This window comes from Daktulosphaira vitifoliae, unplaced genomic scaffold (assembly GCF_025091365.1).
Source record: "Daktulosphaira vitifoliae isolate Bord-2020 unplaced genomic scaffold, ASM2509136v1 Scaffold_1, whole genome shotgun sequence".
In the NCBI taxonomy this organism is placed as follows: Eukaryota; Metazoa; Arthropoda; class Insecta; order Hemiptera; family Phylloxeridae; genus Daktulosphaira; species Daktulosphaira vitifoliae.
The window spans coordinates 64,696,947-64,724,712 of NW_026099572.1; the positions used below are offsets into that span (position 1 = coordinate 64,696,947).

The window sequence follows — 27,766 nt, forward strand, 5'->3', positions numbered from 1 at the left end:
GATACTTGTTTTTCATCTTTGGTATGTTATACATTTTAGGAATTCGAGTATTTATTGATAGGAGAGCTCAATTAACATTACTTGGCACTGAAATGGATTATGTTCAGTCAAAACTATCATCAGAGTTTGTATTTTATAATCCTAACATTAAAGGAACATGTGGATGCGGTGAAAGTTTTAACATTTAAGCTCTGTAAGTGTTTATTATTATTTGATTTAATAACTTCTTTTACAATATTATGGTCAAAAGTCTACTAAAATATTATTTTTAAATTAAAATATTTTACATAGTTTAATTTTTATCACATTAAAATTCAAATGAAGGCTGGGATCAATAATATGTTTTGTCATAAAATGAAAAATTGAGTTAATTTTCAAAAAATATTCTAGAGACTTAGTTTAGGGGTGTTTAATTAACTATGCACTGCAAAATATTAAAAAAAAAAAAAAAATTACTACTTCTCACAAAATATTGAAATTAATTATTTTTTATTTTTTTTAACATAATGGTTCTTTGTTGAGCTGCTTTACACAAAAAATTAATTTTCTGATTCCATCCGTTATACCCTAAACTCATATTAACTTACTAATTTATTTCAAATGGAAACTTCATTTGTTTTTATATCATCAGATTTATTTAATTGAAAACAATTTTTTGTTATATTAGATTTTCAATGTGTCATAGCTGTTGTAGAGGATCAGAAAAAAGTGTACTAATTTTTAAAACTTGGCATCTTTATTTGATCATAAATTAATAAGTGCTACCTATAGTGATTAAAAAAGAATAGTAATAAAATAAATGTAAATGAGGAAAAAGGATATATAAGAGAGTAGTTAGTGATGTTATGTGGAGGCTAGCTATTCTCAGTATTATGTGAGAGACTTGTGGTCAATTTAATAATAAATAAAATAGGATTTATTTTCTTCTATTGTGAATTCTATTACTATTATTATAGTAATTCTATTACTATTATTATAGTGTGAATAAGAATGTTCATTAAAGAGGTAGTATTAAACTTAAATTTGTCAAGATTTGTTTAGAGTTTTAAAGTATATATATATATGTAAATTTACATAATAGAAACCTGCAATATTCATATAAATTTGAAGCATGTGTAATTATAGTTTTACGCATTGCAAGATATTTAGAATTTACTTACTTATTGTCTTTAGCTATCCAGAAGAATGTTGTAAAATTAAAATAAAATTTATAACACAAAAAAGGTATTTCAGTCATTCGAAGATCTTAAGCAATCTAGAGTGGTTGTTTATGCAGCTTGTTATTTGATAACAAAGCTGATGAGCTACTAGTGCCCTTTCCTGGTCTTTCTTACTCAATAATATTTTTTACTTTATAATTTTGTTGGGAAAGCTCGATTACTAAAAAATACCTTTTGTGATACTTTTTTATAAAAGTTATAGTACAATGTTTATCAAATATTAAAATTACTGACATTAGTATATGCCTTATGACTTCTGTAAAACTTGATTATATTGTTGTATATCTAAAACAATTTTTTTGTATGATAGTACAAAGTACAGTTTCATAACAAAATAAGATTGTAATAACATATGACTAATATATGTATATATATGCATAAATTATTATGAATAAGATTTATAAAAGGACAATTATAACATGAAGGGTGTAAATATTACAACACGCTGGTTAATAACTTCATGATAGGGTGTACAGTATTTCACATTTATATGAACCTATATTATGAACTGAGTTTTAATTATATGAAATTAATTACTTGGGCTCATTAATATTTTAAGTTTTATTATTTGATAGATTTATTATTTATTTAATTTTTATGATTGAATATACTAATTAACATAATTTTTTAGGTTCATTAAATTTATGGATGTCAATAAATTTAATAAGATGAATATTTAAGAAGAAATCTTTACATAGTTTTTTTATAAAAATAGTAAAAAATATTAAATATGATGTAAATTTTGTACAGTGACATATACACTTTTAATACATAATTGTTATTTGTTGATATTAATATAAAAATAGTTTATCGATACATACTTCAGAAATTTAAATATTATTAATACTAAGCAAATAATAATTTACTAAACATGTCCAATTACCAAGAAAGTAATGCTAAAAAAATATTATTTATTTGGCATTTTTTCAAACAGTTATAATAGCAGTTTATAATCCCTTCCAATACTTTCAAATTGTATTTAATTATGTATCAAATTTATGATAATTTTATTATTCTTTGCTTATCTAATATAAAATTTTTATAATTTTGTTATTGGTTTTGTCTATGATCTGAATACATTTTTTTTTGTTATTAAATTTTATCATGTTTTGTATTGACTTAAAGAAAGTAAAGTTTAAATTGAAAACCATTCTTTTTTTAATTACACCTTCATTTATAAATATCTATCATTTATCCTTATTGTCTAATATTTTTATTCATGTGGTATCTGACTCATTTTTGTGTCAATTGTTAAAAAAAAACATGATTATAGTATTTTTTATAAAATATTTGACAAGTTTATCAGTATTCTTAAACTTAATTTATGAGAAGGGTATTTTTGTTTTTAAAAGTTTTAAAACAGTTATATTAATGGTTTAGGTCATGCTATTGTTTTAAAAAAAAATATTGTGTACGACTGTAAATAGAACTAGTCAAAATAGATTTGAAAATATATTTTGGCCAGTGTACTGTCGAATTGAAATGTTAATTAATGTATAATTGGAAGACTTTTTTTTATAAATTTAATTATTTTTAGAAAAACATAATATGGTACCTATTTGAAATATAACTAATTATATTCTATTTTAGTTGACTCTATAGACTTTAACGTTAAAGTAGAATATATCTTACAAACAAAGAATTGGCTGTTTTGACTAAAAAAATTACAGGATAATTAACTTACAATGTATATTTTGTTTATGAATATAGTGAAATTTACTACTTTGACATAATAGATTTCAATATACTAACTTTAATAGCGCATGTATTTATGGTAGTTATCATATGATTTGTATAGATAATACAGACTTGTAAAGACTATAGGGATTTATCACATGAAAAATTATATATTTATTTATAGGTATTAATATATTCAAATACACTTAAAATATAAGATGGATAAATCCACTTATTTCATAAAATACGTTAGTATTACAAAATTTTTCAACGCTTGTTTTTTAGCAACATCATTATTATCATTATTGTAGCAGCTGTTAACGAAATTGTATGCTGGAGCTCTTTGGTTATTATTATCACATTACAATTATATTTGATAATAGTATCAGTTTTTTGTAAATTATTTTTAATAATCAACTGCTAAATAGCAGTTGATTCCCTGGTCGTTTAATATATAGTCGAAAGTTATTATAAATTGTTATAATGACTCAACATGTCATTTTTAGATATAACATAAACATAATTATGACAATTATACATGTGATACGTTTAGATGTTATGTATTCCTCCATTATTAAAGTAAGACATTTACTTAAGAATAATTATCATTGATCTTAGATTTGTTTTATTTATTACACGTTTGTAATTGAAACGTGTTATAGCATCTATCGGTATCAATCATAAATAAATGATAGTTCACTCTCTCTATATTTTCAATGTCGTGCATATGATATTAAAGGTCAAATATGTACATTAGGCATTCGAATTACTTCCTCTATTAAATATCTCATTTATTCACCCAAGTATTTGAAAACCATCTATTGGTAATAATCCTTTTTTTATAGGTATTAAAAAAAAAAATATTAAGTTGTTTATGAATTTTTTTACGTAATTTTATTTACAGGACGATACATCTTTAGTTTAGTCCAATAGTTACCAATTAAAATGGACGTTGACAGAAAAGGGTAAGTTATTTACTTATGTACAATAAGTAGTTTCTTTTTAATTAAAAAGTTATATTTAGTTACTTTTGCTTTAATTTATACGAGCGTATCATTAGTAGTTCAAATAGAATATTATTCAAACAGTTTTAAATTCTACAATTAATGCAAGTCTAAATATTTTTTTAAGGACTCTTAAATATTTAGATAATTTATTAATATTTATTATTTATCATTTCGGTTTTTACATCCGTATTTTTTGGATATATTTTAAGATAATTTTAGCGGAATACAAATAACATTATTAACAATGTGATATTGATTTTCTTGATATAATTTTTTGTTACTATGATACTACTTTAATATATATTATATTTACTGTAAGGTATGAGGGGAGATAAATTCCACTACGGGAATACAATTCTGCTATTTTCAGTTGCTACTATATTTAGTGACTTAAAAAAGGTCATGTGATGAATAATTAAATTTTTTCGGAGCATTTTTCATTACATTTCTTTTCCTTCTTTTTATACGTAATTACTTGTTTGCTTTAGTTTGTTGAGTCAGTGTTACAACCAAAGGGGGTACTCATGTTCACAGACTCTAATGAACATAATATCATAGTAACGATGGGAATTGGAGGGGTGAATATCCCCACTACTTTACGTTCTAAAAGCTATCTGGACCCTTCATAAAAAATTTCTAATTGCGTTACTACGGTGCGTAGTCAAAAAAAAAAGGTTGTGTTGATAATCCAGGAAACGCCCTAATCAATACATCATTTAAAGCTTAATGAAAATCAATAAAATTATTGATATATGCAGATACTTGTTTTTCATCTTGTGATAATTCATTTCGATAAATCTATAGTCGGCTAATTTTTATATCAAATTTGTGTAAAAAATTAGAAATACAACTGAAAATATTTCATTGTTTACAATACAACAATACGTAACATAGTTTTTGCAGGATTTCAAAATTATCAAGAAACAAATTTTAATTATACGTGTACAAGAGATGATTTTTTTCATACATTTTTATTAAAACTACGATTCTAACAAAAAAATATTTCAGAAAAACTTATTTTATTAATATTGTTTAAATAAGTTTATAAGCGACGATTTCCTTTTCTGTTTCTTTTAAAAAAAATTTTGCGTCACGTTTTTACGACTAAATACGACGCAAATAACAATTGTATGTTTTATGTTTAAGTCAGCGATTTAAGGTCATTAGTAGGGCTAGGAATTATATGTATTTATAAATTTTGTAAAATTATTCTTCGTAGTACGTGTTATGAGGGTAATTATGATTTTTTTCTTCAGATTAGGTTGTCTACCTCAAATAATGAATCCTCTATTTTTCATTATTAACTAGATATTATAATTTCACAAAAATCTTGTTAACATTTTGTTTTAAGTTATAAATGAGTTATATTTTTATCAAAATGATACATGAAAAACTACCAACGTTTCGTCTCAAGAGTTAGTAAAAAATATATCTTCTCATAGATATATACCGGTAGTTCCTTTCCGAATAACTTTTGCTTAGTAAACAAAGCTGCCAGTGACCTGGCCATGACCGAGATTCGATTTGGCGACAGTGTGTGTCCTAAGCATTACTATTTTATAAATTCAACCACAATTCCACTTAATGGCGTTTTATAAATTAAAATAATTAATTCGTTATTGTTAATCTTCTAAAGGTTAGTATATAGTTAAAATGGTAATAGTTAAAATTAATCAATCGACATTATTACAGAATAATTAATTAAAAAACGTATAAGTTTTTAAAAATAACAAAACTAATGATTACTTATACTTTCTAACAAATATTTATTGATTGAATTGTTTTATATGGTTATGAATATTTCTTTATTGACGTTTTCTTGTAAAACGATTATAACATTTATACTGTAAAATATTTTTATTTAAAATTTTCTATTTTTTTTAAGTCTAAGCATTTATTTTTGTGATCAATTCAAAACTACAATTGCAAATAAAAAAAAGAAATACAATAAAAATAAGTACCAAAGGTTTGAAAGGATTAATGACTTATAGTTTTAACTATTAATCTTGCTTTCGACATAAAAAACTTAAATTAAGATAAATATAAAGTTATACATTATGATTGACCCTAGTTTTATCAAAGTAACACATCTATATGTCACAGTCTAAAAATATCCTTTAAAATTATTTTTTGATGGCTGAGTTGGTCACACATAACCATATGTGATCTGGATTTACTAATTATTATTAGTTTATTAAACTTTTTTCGTAAAGCATTATGCTTGTTTATCTAGTTATATATTGTTATAATATTTACGTGGGATTTTTGATTTTGGCGGCCAATAACTCATTAAAAAAGTCATCAGTTGTTTTCTTTTTTTAATTCAAAGAACATTGCTTAAGCTTTTATTTGATTTAAGATTAAAAGATGCAAGTTTTCTGAAACATACAAAAAATTTAAGAAAAAAAGTGTTAATGTGATGTATTGATAAGTTGAAGGCTTACTTTTCTTAATTAAATAATTAGATTTTCTAAAAATGTTATCTAAAGTAAGAAAAATTGCCTTATATGCTAGCATTAATAATAATTAAATTAATTTAATTATTGAATTTTTCTTCGTACATTTTTAAAAAATATGGAATAATTGAAATTAAAATATCAAAAACAATTGTTTTTAGTGATTATAATTTTTTGGGCATTTCTTCTAGTTTAGGGAGACGAGGTTATATTTTTCAAAATATAACATTAATAGATTCAATTATGTATAAAGTTTGATATTTAAGGTATTATCATTAAGAAAAAACTACGGGAGTGTAGAAAAATGATTGATGAAACTTTTTGACTTTAATATACATACGAATAATCATTACTGATACATCCTTGTAGTTTTAAAGAAATTTAAAGTAAATAAGGCAATTTTGGTTTGTAAGAAGATGAGTTTTTACCCTCATGTTATAAATTCCCTGAGATATAATGTGATGCTTATATAAAAAAAACAAATAAATTACAATATTTCATCTTATAGTCAAAATTAATCATGTATCATGATTCTTGGTCTATATTTAAATATTATTATAAAGTATAATACCAACAAGTGAGTCGCACAGTTTATGTTAAATTGTGCAAAATTTAAAAAAATCAATAAAATTAATGTCTATTCTAAACAATGTTGTTTGTTTAATTAAATCGTAATTTTTGTTAATCAAACAAATACTAAGAAGATTTGCTAAGCAAATTATTTTTTTGTAATACTCACAAAAAAATTTGTCTGCTGCGTATTAATGTTTTTTTTATTGTGGATGTTTGTTATTTTGACTCTAAATATATTACAAAAATAAATTATTACAAATTAATTTATTGAATTGAATTTTATCTTAGGTTACCAAACTAGTTTTCTGAATCATACTAATATTAATATAAATACGAAATCCGGCTTCTTTATAATTATTCACCAAGGGAATTTTGGTTGAATTTTCAACTACACAGGTTATAATTTCTGTAATAATCATCGGTGAATTAAAAAATTTAGGGATGTATGACTGAACAATATTGTAAAATATTTACATTAAATAGTTATTTTTATTGTAATTCGTTGTGTTAAGTATATTAAAATCAATTAACAGATAATTATTAAAATCTTAAAACATACTATTATATAGGCAATTCAATAAACTACTATGTATTGACTGGAATTTATTTCGCTTGTATCAGCCGTGCAAATGATGAATGTATTTTTTTTTATCTGTGATTTAATTTTATAAAAAAGTTATACTAATAAGTGTCATTAGTATAAAACTTCGTTAGAAAATTTTTGTATATACAATTGTTGATAATAACAAAATAACATTAAAAAAATTGACTTTTTAGTCATATTTTAGAGTTCTTTAACTTTTACATAAATGAAAATTTAAAATTTATATTTTTTGTCTTTATTTAATGACATTTATNTTTAACTTTTACATAAAAGAAAATTTAAAATTTATATTTTTTGTCTTTATTTAATGACATTTATTTTTACTGATAAGAATAATATTTGATGTAAACTGTTTATTCTATAAAATGCTTTATGAATACTATAATGTAAAATTTTAATATAAAAAATAGTGATATATTATTCCTTGTGAAATGTCAAGAAATATTTTTGCTCCTATTTATATTATAGTATCCCTATTCTATATACGTTTTTGTATATAAGTTTTTATATCTTTTCTTATAATAATAATAATTTTTTTATTGACATAAATGGATTAAAATATTACTATATAATGATTATTATTTAAAAATATATTTTAGATTTTTTTAGTTATATATATAAAACATTACATAAAATGTCTTACTGTATATTTGACGATCAGTACACGTTTTTGATGCACGCGATGTGTGCATTAATTTATATTATTGTTATAAACAAATGACACATTTTTATGCAAAAACTTTTTTTGAACGGGTTCAACAATGAGGGTGAAAATTGTCACTGAGTATTATTTGTATAAATGTTTTTTTGTGTATATAAAATAAAAATTGTGAAACGTTTTTATATAAATTTATATTTTGATGTTTAAACTACCAAAAAACTTAACAATGAGTATAATATCACCAATTTATTTGTTTTTTTGGATCAACTATTTTAATTTTATGTCTGTCCTTGTTATAACATTTTGCGGGTTTTTGATGACGTAATTTTTTTATGACTGTAAATAGTACATAAAAATAACAACTATATTTAAATATATTTTATTTTATTCGAAATATGTTAACACATTTTATAGTAAGTATCTTATGCCTTCGAATGATAGACACTTAACTAAACTCAATTAAATTTATTAATTTGTTTTTTATCAGTGTATCCTAGAAAAAATATTAATCGAAAACTTTCTTAAAAAATATTTGCTGTAATTAACGTACGCCTTAATTAGAAAACATCACAAATTGTGCTTTCGGTAAAAATTTACATGATTCTTCTTTTAGATAGGTAAATGCGCTCCTATATTTATTCTTTTAAAAGAATAATGGTATGATAATTCTTTGATTAAAATTCTAACCAATGTTTTTAAACGTTAAAAATAAAATAAAAAGTTTGCTACCACGAAGAAATTTAAAGTTTTTCTTAATGAAAATTTTTTTAGTCTCAATTAGTTATATTATTATTATTTATCATCAGAATAAATGTTCATATAATATTAACGTTATTTAAAAAACCTGTACACTCTCAATTTTATATGCATACCTTTTGTTCTACTGTTACCAAAATTAGTTATAACCGAAATACACATTCATGTGTATGTTTGTATGATTAACCACTAGTCTTGATATATATCAAAATTATTATAAATTTGGACAAAAGTTAATGCAAAAAGAAAAAATTAATTTTTGGATTTTAATAATTGTTTATAACTAAAATATATATGTGTATTTTTAATGATCCAGAGGAACTTTTTAGGCAAATTGCTAATTAACATAAATCAAAAATATGAATTTTTGTCGAAATTTACACGGATCTATTCTTGAACTTAATTAATTCATTACTAAAAACGATAAACGAATAGTTCATCATGCTTAAATGTCACCAAACAATCTATAAGATTTTAAGATATGAATATTGAAGGTTCTTTTGATTAGCCTCTTTATTGGATGGTGTCGGCATCCAAGTTAAAATTGTGGTTGACATGTTTATGCCCAATATTCTAGTAACATTCGTTGTAGTTATTCAAAATATAGTAATTTGAATTGTTTGAAGTCAAGTTTAATTTTACTTAATTAAGCACGGTCATTAGTCTTGTTAAGTTTTTACTACCTAATTTATGAAATTTGTCGACTGTTAAAATAACCTTCCACTATAACCTTTAATTTTTTGTTTGTTCTCACAATAAGTATTTAAACATAAAATATAAATTTTTGTTTGACTTAGTTACCATTTTATTTTTCTCATACAAATCTATTAAATCATTTTATGTTTAATGGTTCTTCTAATCATGCCATATTCTTCTAATAGTTATATAAGAAAACCTATTTAAATAAAATTTAAAATATATTATGGAAATTTGACGAAACATATATTAATGCTGACTGTTAATAATGACATTATGTGTTTTAATAAAATTTATTTTTCAACAACAGTTTAAACTAAAATTATCTGAATAAATCATATCTATAATCATATCATATGATAATCATATCAAGACTTTCTTTCAGTAAGATTATCTTAGGTTTTTATAGTTTTTTTTTAAATATTTGCATTTTCTATGAATTATTTATAATTAAACTAATTAATTTGTTTGGCGGCATTAGGTTCCTGTAACATTGAAAAATAATATCTTCTGAAGTAAATCACCTAAGTTGAACCTAAAATTTCCGAAAAAGTTGAGCGGGTTGAAAGAAATTCATACATTTAGTGTATAAATTAAACAGTAAAACTGCATTACACTTAACTTTACTTAGTTATTCAATAATGTGTTTAGAAAAAAAACTTAAATATTTTTAACTTAGTTGTAAATTATTTATTCTATCAATTTAATTTATTAAAACAATATTAGGTGTTCTTGCACTATTACAAATAGTTAGATTTTGATATCTTTGTTGAATTATACGTGTTTTTTTACAAGTGCTTTAAGCTACCGATGTTTGTTTAGTTGATTGATTTCATGCCGCATAATCATTTTATCACTTCTTTTCTTATTAGTTTATGGATTAATTTCATTGTTTTTGATAGTATTGTTATTGAAGCGAATGTTCACGGTTGTTAACTTGAATTTAGTGTTTAATAAAGTATTTTTTTTCAAAATATATTAATAAATGGATTTGAATAAATCAGAAAACTATGGAACTTTTTTTGATCAAGGTTTTTCAAATTCACCTATAATTAGTGGCAAGTATGGAATTACTTGAAATTGTTTTTAATAAATTTTAATAAATAAATCGTTTTTTAATTTTTTTGCATTAGATTGTTGAATTAAATAAGCAAATTTCGCTATTAATATTAGAGCTATTTTAGTTTGCTAATAGTTGAATCATTAATTGATATGAAGAATATGTTAGTGTTTAGTTTACGTCTAGTGATCTAGTTTGATTCTGATTAGCTGAAATTATTTATTTTTTTATGATTATAAGTTTTTTTTTATACCTATAATTTTTTTTATGTAATCAATTAGATTTATATTTTAATTTTATAATACAGTTATATTAAAGTTAAAATTGAATTTATTATAGTTAAAATACATTTGTTGAAATGGGTTCTTAGATATAGAAATTAATTACTAATAGACAGTTCTTCCGATTTCGTCGTCTATTGGTTTGTTGTCATTATATTTTTCCTTAAAAGGGAAAAATTTTTATTTTGTAGTATTTATTTTAGTTTTTAGTTTTAGTAGTTATATTTCTTCGTCAATCATGCTAAATTTGCAATACAATATGCTCAAAAGAGAGATTCTATAGATATATATTTATCATTGATTATTATTTTAACTAGAGCTGATAAAGAACAAGCGACATTAAAATATATATATATATATGTATATTATGTAGGTCTCTCTCGTAGGTATCTTAAAGCATTAGTACTTAGGAACGATTTTTTAAAATTGAAATATTTTTCAAGTGATATATTATCATAATGACAACGTGTTATTTTTAGTTTTTGATTACTATTTAGATTGTTGCGAAACAAGTAGGTTTTTATTTATTTTAATATCCCGCTAATCATCTTCGTTTGTACTTTTTATTATATTATTTGAGCGATCAATGTAACTGATTGTTACCACCAGTAGATCATAGGTGATAACATAATAGCAAATATAAACAATATTCTATTTATCAAAGAAGATTCTGCTAAGAATATGATGAGAATTGTTTATAATTACGGTAACCTCGTTAATTCGGTCAATGGTATTAAACTAATGTATGAGCGAATAATACTAGTAATGATTCGTCCATTTTCTTGCAAGCAATATAATAAATTATTTTGTTTCAACATTAAGTATTTTAGTGGAAAAGTTACTTGTGTATTTTGAATACATGGCTATAAAATATTGGCTTCTGGTTGGTTTCGAATTGTGGTTATAATGAATTAAAAAACTGGTTGTTGTCTCCTATTATACATTATAACCATTATTATTATGATTGTAAGCTTTATCAATAATTCACTATGATCAATTCTTGTCTTTATGTATACTATATATTTTTAACTTGAATTTCCAGTTTGTGTGATCAATGCGAAAATTTCAACACTTCCACTTCTTTTGCATCGTTTTTTACTAGTACAACGATGTATGTTTGTTATGTTTTATTATTTTTTTATGCTCACACCATAATTTTTTTTATCAAATAATTAACAGTCGCGTCCCGACGGGCTATTTCTTTGCATGTTTTATCTGTTAGATTATTAATACAGTTAAATAATTTATAAATTTTATTGATTGGAATGAGATCGTTACGACAGTTGAAATAAATCTACCATCACAATCGGAAGCGATCTCCCAATGTTAATTAGCGGTTTTTGTGTCATTTTAAAAATTTTTTCTATATTTTTTTTGATAAATAATAATTATTATAGAAAGATATAATATCACGTTAAATTAATCACCTCAGCAGCATATTCGGAAGAGCTGCGTGAGTTCGCGTCCTCGTCGACTATATTCAAACTTGGTTATTAAACAGTAATACCACTACGGAATCAGTCATTGCGATTAAGTTCACATTAACGTCAACATCTTTGTTCAACATAAATTTATGTGTATTTGCAATTATATTATTAAAAGTTACGTTCAGACAATCTATCGATTTGCTTATTTTGTTTCGTATAGGTTAATTATTTTCGAGTTAACTGTTATTTGATTATTATTCAATCGTCGAGTTCATTAAGCAAAAAACATTCGATATTGATAACCAAAATATAGTGTAACGAAAACTATTTCATTCCTTGGTTGCATCATATACAAATTATTGGTAACTATTTTATTTTATGTTATTATAATGAATATATTATACTTATTTTTAAAGTTAACTTGAATTTTTTTATATTTGACATTATTTTAGTAATTCAAGCCGTATCATATGTTATTTACACAATGAAAAAAATCAGTGACGTCTTTTCTAAAAGAAACTTAAAGTTTTGAGGGCGGGAACTAGGTATAAATACACTAGTTAAATGTTAGTTAATGCAATTTGTACGTTTCACTTGTATTTTCTGTAGTACGCGACGTTTGGTTTGTATTGCCAAAATATAGACTCGTGTTATTTCGGTCCGATAGATATTTTGCAAGATAGTGTGTAACTAAGTAATTTTTGGCTTATTCGAATTATCCTTGGGCAGTAAACTTTTTTGTTTTGAATTGGATATTTATGGTACGTTTTTATTGCACATTTAAAAATAAATATACTATATCATTTTTGTATCTATTACATTAAAGTAAGCAAAAGTAGGTTATATTAATATCAATATCTTGAAGTTTTCTTATCAGTTTTTCTATAGCAGAGTAAATGTATATGTTAAATAAACAAACACAAATATTTTAAGTAAATTATACGATATTTTGATCTGTTGAAATGTTTTCTTATCATAAATTTATGATAGGTAATAAAAAATATTATAATTGTTTGAATATGATACTTTTTTATTTTTTTTTTAATTAAAAAATATGTTACTTTATGAAATATTTGTGACTGTTTTATTTAAAATTTTCTATTAAACAATAAAAAATTGTCAAAAAAAAATTTCACTTTTTGGGAAAATAGCCCTTAATTTCGGTTCCCATAAAAATAAGTTAAGCGACTTTCAATCACTATAATGACTGGTTTTTTTTTAAACGTTTTAAGATTGAATTATTTATGTAAATTTTCTTTGTTAAGAAGTAAACAATATTTGTTTGACGTAATTTTTTGAGAATTGAAAAATGTACATAAATTTTATATTTATGATGTTTGCGAGTATCGCGATTATATTTTATGAGAAAAAAAAAGAATATATATTTTAAATCATGAGATTTTAATTAGTTAATACATTCTTTTTGCACATATTTGCAGTTGTTAAAAACATTTTTTTAATTTAGCATTGAGTAAGAAGAAGTTAACATAAATTCACTCGTATAAAACAGTTATACATGTTCAATTTTTTAGTTACTGGGTAAAAAAGTTAACTTATGCGTGTTACTACAAATACTTCATTGTATTTGTTTGGGTTTAACTATGTTAGCTCGAGTAAAAACGTGATCATTTAACAGCTGTGTGACCTTAAACATAGACTTAATTACACGTTTAGACTTATTATTTTTTCATTTAAATGTATAGAGACTTTTTCGCTAATACTTAAGTATAAGCAAAAAAAGTCTCAATATCAAAATTACAAACAATAATTATCATTTTTATTCATGTAAAGTTTTTATTCTAGTTGTTTTACTGTATATACTTTTTATCTTTGAATAATTCTATTTGTTCGTATCTGTTTTAATTTTGATGTAAATTTGAGTTAGCAATATTTGCTATATTTATAGCAAAATATATTTAAATTTATTTTAATTATTCTATAATAATTATAGAATATAAAATAAATAATTTAAAAATTATTTCCTGCAAACAATTTGGTTCTATCCCCTATTAAAATTTTATCAACTTAAGTTTTTTAAACATATGTGTAACCAACTTACTTTTACTAGAAAATTTAAAGCAGTTATTTAAAAAAATAACGGCTGGTAAACATTTTTAAACCACTCTTTAGGAGTTTATTATTAACTCTTTAACAAAGATTGGAGTTGAAGCACGGTTCAGTTTATTTTTATTTGTAGTCATTAATAAACTGCACTACTTCTCCCGCTTTTTTTAAATATTTTAAAATATTGATAAAACATTTTTTATCGACCAGTTATTTTCTTAGATAGACTATTTTTTAATTTGCAAGTTGGTTAAACATGTATGTTTTAATCTAGAAAACTAAAATTAATAACATTATAAGAAGGAAAGAGAGAGGATAGAACATAATTATTTCCTGGAAATCATAGAATGTAAAAAGAAAAATTATATTAAATTATATATTTTTAATGATTTTGCGTAAGTTATAGTGAAACTATAACTATATCACTCTGTATATTTATATACATAATGGTTGTTATATATATATATATATATATATATATTCGCATCTACCTTATGTAACAATTGATTTTTCATATGATCTTTCAACTTTTATTATGATTCATCGTGAAAAATATAGCTCTACAATACACTATCTTGCTTTCTCATTAATATAGTTGACATTAAATATGAAATAATATTAGTAGTATAGTAAAGGAGGGACTAATTGGCCTAATGCCCCCCATTGGCCATTTATTACTATTAACAATAATTGTTTTTGGCGCTAGTAAGAGTATGTGATAAATCATGGCCGTGTTAAGGGACAACAGGGACAAGTGCTATAGGTGCCACACATTTAAGAAGCCCCAGAAAAATATAAACACATTTTGTTTTTGCATAAAATATGTTTTGTATACATAACATATATTTTATACCTACACTTTAAATAGGTCCCGATGTCAATGTAATTGTTATTGCTTTTATGTGATAAGACATTACTTATAACGATATTAATCAGTTTCCAAAATTGACTGCCCGTGGGAGCGCGACCTACGAACGTTCTAACAGAATCGAAGCTTAAAAAAAAATAGGAAACCAACATTTTCTTTAATTTACCGATATCCATGTATTCGGCTACTCCATACAATAATTATATAATATTAATGTAGTTATCGATGACAAATCGTGTGTACTCTGAACAATTTGTTCAAAATTTGTTTTTAGTTGTACTTTTTTTCCCTTTACATTCAATTTTTTTCATTTTACAATGAACAAGAATAATTATAAAAAAAATAGAAATAATAATTGTTATTATAAAATTATATAGTATTTCAATATTTATATTGTATATATTGTTGAGACTGGGGAGTTATTGCGAGCGTAGTGAGGTGCTTTTATTTAGGGTTTAATTTCTATACATGTTACATAGGGTGTCAAATATATGATTGCCCTAAAGGTGCTAAGGACAGTTGGCACGGTACTGTGTAAAATCAAAAAAAGAAACATTAGCTCTCCTGAGAAAAAATCCTGGCCACATATCTAAATAATATTGACTTAAGGGGTTTTGTCCGTCTGTATTTTACTAAATGATAAAACAGAGATAATAATGTATTTTTTTAATTTTTAGTTTTGATGAATAAATAATAAATTTGTAATACAAAAATGTATGCTAATCTTTTCATAATTTTATTCGCTCAAGTTTTGATTTCTTTTTAGCAAAGAAAAAAAAAATCTACTTTGTTAAAGTTGAAAATTATTTGTTTGAATTTAAATGTAATGGCCTTCTTTAAAATATGAGATTCAAATTTTATATAATTTAAATTTTAGAAACTTAACCTAATAATAATAATTTTATTCATACTGAAATGTACAATTGCTGCCTTAATTTTTTTCTATTATTAATAAATACTTAATGAATTATTGGAATAATGAATATATTTGTATAATTTATTATTTTATTTGACTTTATGATAATGATGTACTTATATGTTATTGTTCATCTGTAGTAAATTGGTAATCTAACACTAAATATTGTTTCAATATTAACTATTTCTCGACCTATTTCCATAACTTTAAGCAAACCTTATTGTTAAAAAAAATAATTAAAACTAATTTTTTTGTAGACTAGTATTATGCTTTATTAGTTTCGTACCTTAATATTGAGATTCACCCAAAGAATTTTTGTGCAGATTTATTGCTTTTCAAACCATCTTCTAAATGCGGCCCTAATTTCATGAAGATCAATATGAATAGGATCAAGTTGAATTTTCTCCAGTGAGCTTTAGACTAGGTCATTATTTTATAACTTGGTCATCTCAATTTTCTTTTACATTCGATTAAACGATTTCAAATAAGAAAATAATTTAATGTGTATTTTTTTAATAAATACATATTGTAATACGTTACATTATAATGATCTGCTATAAAAGTATAATTAAATGAAGTGAAAACCTGTATAGTAAAGGTAAACCATGAATGACTTGCTTTGTGAAAGAGACCCTATTTAATACTTCCATTTGATTAAAAAATCACCTATTCATACATGTGATTCAAATATTTATTGAAATATTTACACCAAACAGACCTATGTGGCGCAGCCTCTCATACTTCCCCCTTACTGGATTCAAGGTATTTTTTATCAAAACGAAATATATTTGTCATACAATTAGTGATGGAAAAGAACGCGTTATAGTGACGTGAATGTTAAATATACAACGGGCATAATAGTATTAGGCTTGGATTATACTTATTTGTAGATCCAGCGCCAGATTTTTTAATAGGCAAGTAGTGGTGCATAATTTTTTTTTTTTTGTGCTCACTAAAAGAATTTCTTCTGCGTCGTTAATTACAAAATATTGATGTTCGATATATTTTCTCTCTGAATACGAATATTGTCATACTGTTTTTTTTACATTTTTCTATTAATTTTATTTAAGTTTTTAATACTTGCCTAAATCGATTTTCTACTTTTGTGTATTCCAGAAAAATGTATCATTTTCGATCGAATAAAAATAATTTTTTAAGCTAAAATGTGTTTAAATATCCAAAAAATAAATATGAGTAAAAATTGATGTATTTTTATTTTAATCATTATAATTATAGTAATTAAAAATAATATGTAGTACGTATATTGTAATGACGTTATTTTTTTTTATCTTTATGTGCAAGTTAGGAAAAACACATCTATTATTTGAACATTACATTTTTGTTAAACTTATAAACTTGATATTCTAAAATCTTGATTTCTATTAAACAAATATATTCCTTATTTATATTGTACAAATAAATCAATTTAAATATTCTTATGTTACTGCAAACCATACAAATAATATTGCATGTTTATGCTAAAACAATTTACTTGAGTTAAATAATGAATAATTTTTTTATTTTACATAATTTTTTTTCCAGAAAAGTATATTTACTAAGTAGTTATTTTATTAATTTGAAAAACAAAAATTTGAATCACATATAAATTTGTTCGAAGCTTGTTAAAACTATTTAAATTCATTGAATAAGTTGTATTTAACTAGAAAAATAAATCTTTTGAACTAATCATTTTTTTATTACACGTTAATAGTCATCGATAAATCCGTTAATAGTACTAATGCGTATTATGTAGCTTACTTATTAAAACAATTATTGTTTTTTTTTTAATTTTATTGGTAAGTTTATTAGATTTTTCTGTATCATGCATTTTTATTTTTCGGGGTATATTGTTAAACTAGATAGTAATTTAAACAGGTAATTAAAATCATTTCACTGACATGTCTCTCTTTATTTACTTTAAAAACATCAAATTTATAATTTTATAGTGAAACATTAATTTCTCTAATACTTAAACTAAAATAAACGAAAGAAATTTTATTTTTAATGTTTAACAAAAATTTAACATTTTAAAGAAAAATAACGAAATTATTTTTATAAATTTAGCTGATGATACAATAGAAAGTTCAACATATAGTTGTTTAATATTTATTTTAAATATATTATTTATATTAAATTTCGTTTTAGTTTGATTTTAGATATTATCAGATTATATTATTTAATTTAATTCAATTTAAATTGTTTAATCTTAATAATTTTCTTAATTATTGAAAAAATAACTTATTAATGGTTAATAAATAAAAAAAAATTATCTAAATTTTTTTTTTTTATTAATTAATTGGATCATGATAAATTCTACAGTTGTGCTTACAATTTTTCTAAATGATTGTTGTTAAAGGGATTAAATTATTTAATTTTTTAGAAATCTAACATTATCTGTTCAAGTAAAACTAGGTTAATTGATATTATTTATTTTGTTGTTATAAATATTATTTCTGATTGAAGGTTTTTACCAAATATTTTTTTAGAATATTGAAAGTAATAGTTTGTTATAAGCAATAACACTAATTTATTAAGCAACACTAAAGATCTGCGATACAGTTATTCTTAAGGGTATAATGAAAGTATTAAAGAGCTCTTTATTAAATATTGACAAGCTACCTGTAAAATATTTTACAATGATTATCTGTTTCAAATAGATAAGTTACAAGAATATTCAGGCCTTTAAAAATATATAATTTTAACTATTTATTTTATAATTACATAAAAAATTTAAATAAAACTTTTCGTGACATAGTTGTTTTGCAACTATTCGAATAGTCATTTGTTATTTCAAATATAACTAATATTTTATAGTTTGTATTATACAGATAGTATTAATGCATTATATAATTTTTTTACAATATGACCGATGCGAAAAATATTTATAATTGGCTCTACTTTTTTATTGCCATCAAGTTACAATTTCATTTATAGGAATAATAAACCTAATTAATTATTGTACTTTTTATCTTAAACACAACTATACCCTCTATATCTTAAAAAGACTTAATAATTATTATTTATTAATTAATAATATTTAATGATGAATCTTTTATAGATTGTTTCAAGGTAATTAGTAAACAACTATATTTATTTATATCGGTGAAGGACTGACTGTGGTAAATCGTCATCAAGTGTAAAAGCCATGTAACTTTGAAATAATTCAATTTTGTTAGTATTTAAATTAAATGATTGCGTTTTTGGAACATTTATATATTATTTACATTATCTGTGATTATATCTGTTGTTCACAGTAAGTCTATTATGAATTCTTACGCAATAACTTTATTGGTTACTCTTTGTTTTAATTTAACTAACTAAAAACTTAACGCAATCGATGAAGTATACTTGGTAACACTTGGCAAATGTAGTCGTTTTTACAAACAAATTCGTGAACTTTATATTAGCCCATATCTCCGAGAGTTGAGTAGATCTTATCTTCTTATGTAATTAAAAAATTCTTAATTATCCTTGTTTTAAGTAACACTTGAATTTTTTACCATCGATATTAAATTTATTCTTTATAATATGTAGCATGTGTTCATAATACACAGTATGACTTAATTATTATAGTTTTACAGTTGGAACTTTTTACGATGAGTTTATCATACAAGTATGATATTTTAGTAAATTAAATACGTTTTTCTTTTAACTTCTTTGGTTATCTTACCTTGATTCTTTAAAGTAATTCTATTTGTCGTTAAAATGAATTTTGTATATTATTAAATCTAAAATTGCAGTGTAATTTAAAATTAGTGTGCTGTATAAATTTGATCAGAAATTGTTTTTTCTTTGTTCAATAAAATATAGTCATAGATAAACTGGATAAATAATCGTTGAAAGCAAAGAACAGACGCAGTGTATACTTTTACAAAATTCTTATAAAAGAAATTGCGAATGTTTGGATTATTGATTTGTGTTGTCTAAGTTTCAAGAACTCTATGTAATTATATTCGAAAGATTTTGTGTACAGGAAAATCTTTCAGAGTGATGATATCAGACTATTAAATTAATAAAGGGTAGAGTGTAAAGAATTAACGACGTTTTAATTATTTCAAAAATATGATTTGAGATTAAAAAAAATGTTATTGTTATATTTTCTTATAATAATACAATTTTTCTAACGATCATTGTATTTTTAATTTTGATTGTGTGTGTAAACATAATATTCAAAAGTTTTGCTTATGGCTTTCATATTTATTTCCAATACTCATACATCATCAAATTAAAACTTTTAGTGTAAAAATACAATTTTTAAACTTTTATAAGTACCTATAATAAATAATTGGTTTTTAATTTTTAGCTTGATTTTTTTTTTATCCGAATTTATGTTATGATAGTACGAAAGATGTAAATTTATGTTTATAAAAGTTAAAAATATTAATTTTTTTGTTTAGTATAAATTCTTATCAATGAAATTCTAGATTACTAAGAAAATAAAAAAATTCAAATCAACTTAAGTTATTTTATGACTAACATCTTGGTGTTTCCTACATTCCCTATGAATAAGACGAGTGTTTGGTTGAAGGTGAACTGTGTGAAAAACTTATTTTAAATTATTTTGTTTTTAGAGTGAAGAAATAAATCAATTATTTACTTAACTCTTAAATGAATAATTGTTATTAGTATAGTATTCTTAATATCAAATGTTCTGTTTATTTTTTGTATTCGAATAAAACAACATCGCATATGAATACTCAATCGATCAATTATATTTTAGGCTGTAATAAAATCAAACTTTACAAAAAGTTGATTGTTTAGAGTCAATTATTGTCAAGATAATCTTTCATTAAGTTCAATCTAAACAGGTATCTCAGATCTAAGTGACAACGCTTATAAGTTTTGATCCAATTATCATTATTGATGAAATTTTTTTAGTAAATATTGCCTTCATAGGCTACGTCCAAAGCAATTTTTTTATTATTAGTTACTATATAATAATAAACTTTACAGTAATAAAAATTTTTTCTTTATAGTATAAAGAAAAATTTTTAATAAAATGATAATTGTATCAAAAATTATAAGTGTCGTCAGTTAGATCTGGGATATCAGGTATATTATGACCTTATAGCTTTCAATAAATAATCTAATACAAACTATTATAGTACTTTCATTATCTTTAATTTTTCATAAATACGTTTTGTTTTTTTATTATTCGATAGTTGTTATATATTATTATTTTTTGTTTACAGATACAGTCGCGTCATGGGTAAATTAAATAGTTCTGTTGTAGTCAACGTCAAAAGACCCGTTTATCAACTAGAAGATCTCAATGACGCTTATAGAAATGACGACTCAAGTCTAGAAATGACAGGTAAACGCAAAAAAGTTTCAAAATTGAAGTGGTCAGATGCTATGAGTGTAGTTCCGGCAATCGATTGGCTATTTACCAACTATAACTGGTCCGAAGATCTCGTTAAAGATTTTGTAGCGGGATTTACAGTGGCTGTGCTCAATATTCCACAAGGTATGGCATACGCCATGCTTGGCAACGTGGATCCAACAGTTGGTTTATACATGGCTATATTGCCTGTTATCGTTTACAGCTTATTAGGCACATCTAGGCACGTATCCATGGGAACGTTCTCAGTTATCTGTTTAATGACTGGTAAAGTGGTTAATACTTATTCAAATGCATATGAAAAGCCAATGACCCATACATTCACTGACTCTGTATCACAATCAGTTGTTCCGCCAATATACACCCCTATAGAAGTAGCTACAGCTGTTACCTTGATGGTTGGTCTTATTCAAATACTCATGTATGTTTTTCGGTTGGGTGTAATATGCACAATATTGTCCGAAACATTAGTAAGTGGATTCACAGCCGGTGCAGCAGTACATGTGGTTACATCTCAAATGAAAGAAATGTTAGGCGTAAAAATCGGTAGCCATAATGGACTTTTCCAAATTGTTCTCACTTACTGTGATATTGGAAAACATATAAACTCTCTAAACGTTGCAACAGTTATAGTGTCATGTATAACCATGGTCTCATTACTCATCTACGGATCGTTCCTTAAAGTTAGAGTTAACAAAAGACTGCCAATACCCATACCTATAGAATTAGTTGTTATTGTAATTGGATCAGCCGTTTTTCATTTGACTAATCTCTCACAATATTACAATATAAGACAGGTAAGTAAACTATTATCTATTAAAATGTTGTTTTAAAATTAAAAATAACTTAATTTAGTCTTTGAGTAGCTTAGTTCTGTAGTAGTTATAATTATTGAGGCAATATTTCAATGTTCTTGCGATTCGTTATATTACAAATTTTTTTCCACATTTAGTAGAATGGTCCTTATTTTTAGACTTAATTTTTTCGATAGTACCCTCTAGATTAGTTCAGTCATATAAGAAAGAAATGTAGGCGAAATTTGAAAAGTTTTACTCAACCCCAATGCGGCTTCTTCTGGTGCCGCATTGGATTTGAATATGACAATTGAGGGTAGTTTTTTGCTTTTGTAAGTTTAACTCGATAAGTATTACACTGAATGTTAATATATATAGAATCTTAATTATAGAATTTATTATTGACTTCTAATATGTGTTTCTCTATCACTTTGTGGATATTTCTTTCGTTAATCTTGTATAGTCTAAACATTTAAATAAAGTAATTGAATTTAGATTAAAATGAAAATTATTAAATTATTTACCTGCAATAAAAACTGTTTTTATTCTTCGTCTCTAGTGAATTTGTTATTATATTTCTCTTTTTACTTGATTTCCCTCTCAGCTGTGTCATTTACTACTTTCAATCTTTTTATTATTTCTTTTCCTATTATATAATCCTCCTGATATTTCCAGTAATCTGGATCAACGCTTAAAAAAATTGTTAAAATTCCAAACCGTTTAAATATTCCAATTTATCAAATAAGTTGTTAGGTTTTTTTGAAGAAAATTGGGGTCATCATCAAATGTAATCGATAATATTTTTTAGATCAGTTTCTTCCTCATAATTATCTTTGTTATTAATACCTGTGCTTAAAAATTTTCAGCTATTTTGTGTTTTGTATTATAATTTATACGTTCATCAAATAAGGAAAAAGTAATACATTCTGTATTTAAATACCATAAATGGTTAATTATTTTTTTTAAGCCATGTCTGAAAATTTTCTTATTTTGTGATTTATAGGCTTCTAATTTTCTAAAAAATAGTACATAATTGAGGGGAGTTTCTATTGCGTTGACAGAAGAAAATCAAGCATGGATGTAACATTTGACTATAAAACAAAAAATATTTTTTAAGGATGTTTCTTCTCTGCTGTTTAGTTGAAATTGTTTTTTAAATAAAAATATTTAAAAACAATAAATTGCCTTAGCCATTTCGAATTAATATTTTCTGCAATTTTTTATCTATAACTTTCACGGCACCTTTAAATTAATGATCGGTTTAAAACGTTATGCTGGGATCTAATTATGAAGCATCCAAACACGCAGTAAGTAAATGAACAGCATCCTTATCACTTTACACCTATCAAGTGTAGTAGATAATCTGGATGTTGAAAGTTCTTTTCTGTCTCTTTTACTTATTGACGGACTAAGCTCTGGTGAAAAATGACTTTCTTCTTCACCAATTATTTCGATATCTTCAGAAGATGAATCGGATGAAGAATTTTAATGTTTTTCTAAATTAAAATTATAAATAAGTGTTAAATATACGATATGAATATATTTGTTTTAATTAATTATCTTCTAATAAAGTTCACGTAGGTGTTTCTTTCGTTTTTTATTTATTTCCTCTTTTCTAATTGTGCTAAGTTCATATCTACTCCTATCATACAACCGAAACGACCTTAATTCGTTGAAGTCGTAAAAATTAATACCCTCCTGAATCGCTATAAAATTAAAAGCATTAGCATAAGTAATGTCAAATAAATCTTCCATTTGGTCTACAAAATTTTGTTCCCTTTTTCTGTTTAAGTCACTAGTCCTTGTTTTATTTTTCTTTAAATTTCTTAGTTATTTAATTATAATTTTCTTACAATATTAGTTGGATGTTGCGTGGGTATACGAGATTTTTTCTAATATACTAGGAATTTGTCCATCACAAGCACCGCTCTTTCATGCAAATTCAATTTTACAACTCTTAAATAATAACACGCTTAAACAATTTTTTATAAAGGGCAATTTACTTCCAGTAATTTGATAGTTAATAGGTTCTACTGATAAACTTGGTTTCAAGGCATATTTTAACAAGTAAAATAAAAAATAAAAAAAGCTATTCACTACACTATTATTTAAACAAAACTAAAAACTTGATACAATAATAAGCAGTAATGAAGGTATTGAACATTAAGCATTAATACATTTTTGAAAGATAACTTTTATCGTTACGTATTACTAGAAAATTAAAAATAATGTCAAGCATTCTTATCTACAACGAATAACTGTAGTAAATTCCGTACATTTAATAATAAACATAGTATTTGTAAAAATACACATTGATTTGTGTCTATACTTTATAATATTTGAATTCTCAAATTCAACTAAACCACTAAATAATTGATCCAACTTGTAATCATAGTGTTTTTAATAAATATTATAACCATTTTTATATGTAAAGTTTTATGCACTTACAACCACTTAGTAAATATATTAGAATAACTGTAAAAAACTATTTATGCTAAATTTTGGAAATTTATTATACTTTATTATTTTTTTTAAAGCATAATTGATATATGATGAAACGGTGTGGCTAAGTCGGTAACGTGGCAGAACTTGACGCCCACTGTCTCGAGTTCATAAATGAGTCACGGGCGATTTTATTTGTAATTATTACTGTGTAAAAAATGTTTTAAAAAAATGTCTACCTATATAAATAAAGACCTCTCTAATATTCAGCCTAAAAATCATTTATACTAGAATGTTTTTACGTTAGTTCAGTATCATTTTTTTCTCAAATGATATTATTATTTTAGCTTTTTAATACAAATCTCTAGTAATGAATACAATAAATTGAACTATTTTTTTTTTTGGGTATATTGTTATGGTAAAGAATGTTTTTATGAATCAAAGCCTAAATCTTTTTCGTCATTATTAATGCATTATATTTTTATATTACACTTCTCAGAGAATATTTATACTTGATTTCAAAATAAGTGACTTAGATTTAAAGAATCTATAGGTTGCTTATATTTTAGTTTAAAAATATAAATATGCTAATCATGCTATTATTATTTAAAATATTACTAAATTCGATTTTGATTTTTTGCAGATTGGAGAAATTGAAAGAGGTCTACCAGACTTTAAACCTCCACCTGTAAATTTACTCTTAAGTGTAATTACAGAAAGTGTGATAATCGCAATCGTAGCTTATTCAATAACCATGTCTATGGCATTGCTATTCTCTGAAAAACTGAAATATCCAATTGATTCTAATCAAGAATTGTTAGCTCAGGGCGCTGCTAACGTGTTTGGCTCATTTTTTTCTTGTTTGCCATTTTCAGCATCACTGTCGCGTAGTGCAGCTCAACAAACAGTAGGAGGTAAAACTCAAATGGCTAGTTTAATTTCAGCAAGCTTATTAGTAGCTGTAGTTCTTTGGATTGGCCATCTTTTTCAACCATTGCCTAGATGTGTGTTGGCAGGAATCACAGTTGTAGCGCTTAAAGACATTTTGCTTCAAGTATTTGACATCATCAGAATATGGAAAACATCTAAAATAGATGCCGTTATTTGGATAGTTACCTATTTCACTGTGGTACTCGTAGAAATTGACGTGGGTCTTTTGGCTGGTGTTGTGGTATCATTATTTTTCGTGTTTTGCCAGGGTATAAGTAGCGGAATTTACATCTTGGGTCGGATTCCTGATACAGATTTATACGTAGACATGGCAAGATACAAGAAGGCTGTGGAAGTACCTAGACTTCGAATCATTCATTATTCGGGAAGCTTAAACGTAACAAACAGAAACGTGTTCAAAAAGAAAATTATTAATTTATTTTCGGGATATGATGGTGAATTGGCTCCCATAACTATAACTGTGAGCAATGGTAAAGAGACTGTTGTAAAAACTCAGTGTGTGATATTCGATTTAAGTGGTATGCACTACATAGACACTTCGGGATTATCCATGTTTGCCCAAGTTGTGGATCAGTTAAACGAAGCAGGTTTATATGTTTACGTTGCTGCTGTGTCCGGAAATATATATGACTGCATGCAGTCTTCCAATTTTGCATCCGTGATTTTCTTCCCATCTGTGCATGATGCAGCAGTATTTTACTATAACCAGGAACATTGTTGATGCTTGATGGACACCCAAGCTTTTGCTCATTATATAAGTAAACGTTTATTACATTCTTTAGAACGTTGTACCTCTTCTTCGACAACAATAATCTATTCGAGTAGAGCCGTTTCCCTTACAAATTACATCACATAACATATTTATTTTAGGTTTCTATTCAAATCGAAAATGTGATTGAAATTTTATTTTGCATTTTATGCTACTTATTAGACCGAAAGTATTGGTTATTTAAGTTTCTATTCCTCGCTTTTTATGATTATACTTGAGATAATTTAGTAATTCCGTATAACTGCAGTGGTTGCGTATTAAGAGTTGAAGCTAATTTGATTAAAAATGATAGTAGTTTTATATTTGACAAAAAAAAAAATTAGAGTATCACGATATTCAAGTAATAGTTGAAATAGAGATTAAAAAAAATCGTAGATTAATTAAAAATGTTATATGTTATTCATAAAATTTAATCAAGTTGATCTGAAAGAGGTTTATTTTTATTAAAAGTAAATTTAAGTTTTATTAACGTTTAGTATCAATTGTTAAAATCTGAGGCGAAGAAAATATTTTAAAATTTTCTTGTGTGAGCGTCGTTATTATTTTGCATTAGCTTGGAATTTAATAGTTATGTATCAGTCTGTGAATATTTTATGATCTCTGTATGTGTAATGGTACGTGGTATGAAAAGTAAACAATAAAGTTACCAATGTAGATTACTTTATGTAGATGTAGTTTGATATTTGTTTAAATGTATATTGTATGCCAATCACTGGCATACATTTTTCGAATTTATTTTTGTTTTAACATTGTTTTCAATAAATTATTATTACATTTGGATGTAGCAATGAAACTTTTGTTTGGTATGTTGTTAAAAATATATGTTCATTGCTGTATTCCTCTGTTTTAATTTATTTTATTTCATTGTTTTTAATCTTTATCATTTTTCTAGCTAAGTCAAAGCATTTAATTTTCTATATAATACTTTAATTATATACGCAATTTGTTTATTTTTCTAAATTCTCAATTTCTTATTGATTTTGAAACACACATGTGTTAACTGTTGAAATAATGTTTAAAATTGGCAAAAAACACATGACTTTGCATGCATAAAACAGATTATTTTGTTTTCGTAAGAAAACGTGAATATGTGTGCAAGACTTAATAGACAGTAGAGCATTCTTTATTTGTTTTTACATACATAATAATATTTGTAGCTTTATATATTGGCTGTGTATGTTAGTTTTATGTTACGTACAGATT

The 27,766-nt window shown here is 24.4% G+C and overlaps 2 protein-coding genes and 1 long non-coding RNA gene across 11 annotated transcripts in view; 2 read left to right on the plus strand and 1 right to left on the minus strand.

Moving 5' to 3' along the window:
- LOC126895747 (iron-sulfur cluster assembly 1 homolog, mitochondrial-like) overlaps positions 1-1,975 on the plus strand; it is a 3,401-nt gene extending 1,426 nt beyond the window's left edge. The window contains exons 4-5 of the mRNA XM_050667946.1: positions 40-193; positions 1,852-1,975. Of these exons, the coding sequence (XP_050523903.1) occupies positions 40-188 (149 nt within the window). The 3' untranslated portion in view covers positions 189-193; positions 1,852-1,975. The remainder of the gene's footprint in view (positions 1-39; positions 194-1,851) is intronic.
- Positions 1,976-3,324: 1,349 nt separating this feature from the next.
- Positions 3,325-27,373, plus strand: LOC126895741 (prestin-like). 9 transcript variants are annotated; one of them, XM_050667930.1, is made up of 4 exons: positions 3,325-3,476; positions 3,802-3,862; positions 21,459-22,404; positions 25,487-27,373. In XM_050667930.1, exons 2-4 carry the CDS (start codon positions 3,843-3,845, stop codon positions 26,513-26,515), a joined length of 1,995 nt encoding a protein of 664 aa, XP_050523887.1. In that variant the 5' UTR covers positions 3,325-3,476; positions 3,802-3,842; the 3' UTR covers positions 26,516-27,373. The 9 variants fall into 9 exon arrangements, with proteins under 9 accessions (XP_050523887.1, XP_050523888.1, XP_050523886.1 ...); XM_050667931.1 differs by lacking the exon at positions 3,325-3,476 and adding an exon at positions 3,632-3,721; XM_050667934.1 differs by lacking the exons at positions 3,325-3,476; positions 3,802-3,862 and adding exons at positions 12,159-12,568; positions 12,639-12,780.
- Positions 5,817-8,401, minus strand: LOC126895748 (uncharacterized). Its single transcript, XR_007701715.1, has 4 exons — positions 8,181-8,401; positions 7,227-7,339; positions 7,100-7,160; positions 5,817-6,282 (listed from the first exon to the last, which is right to left on the minus strand). It is a non-coding gene; the product is annotated as an uncharacterized LOC126895748 (long non-coding RNA).
- Positions 27,374-27,766: the final 393 nt, after the last annotated feature.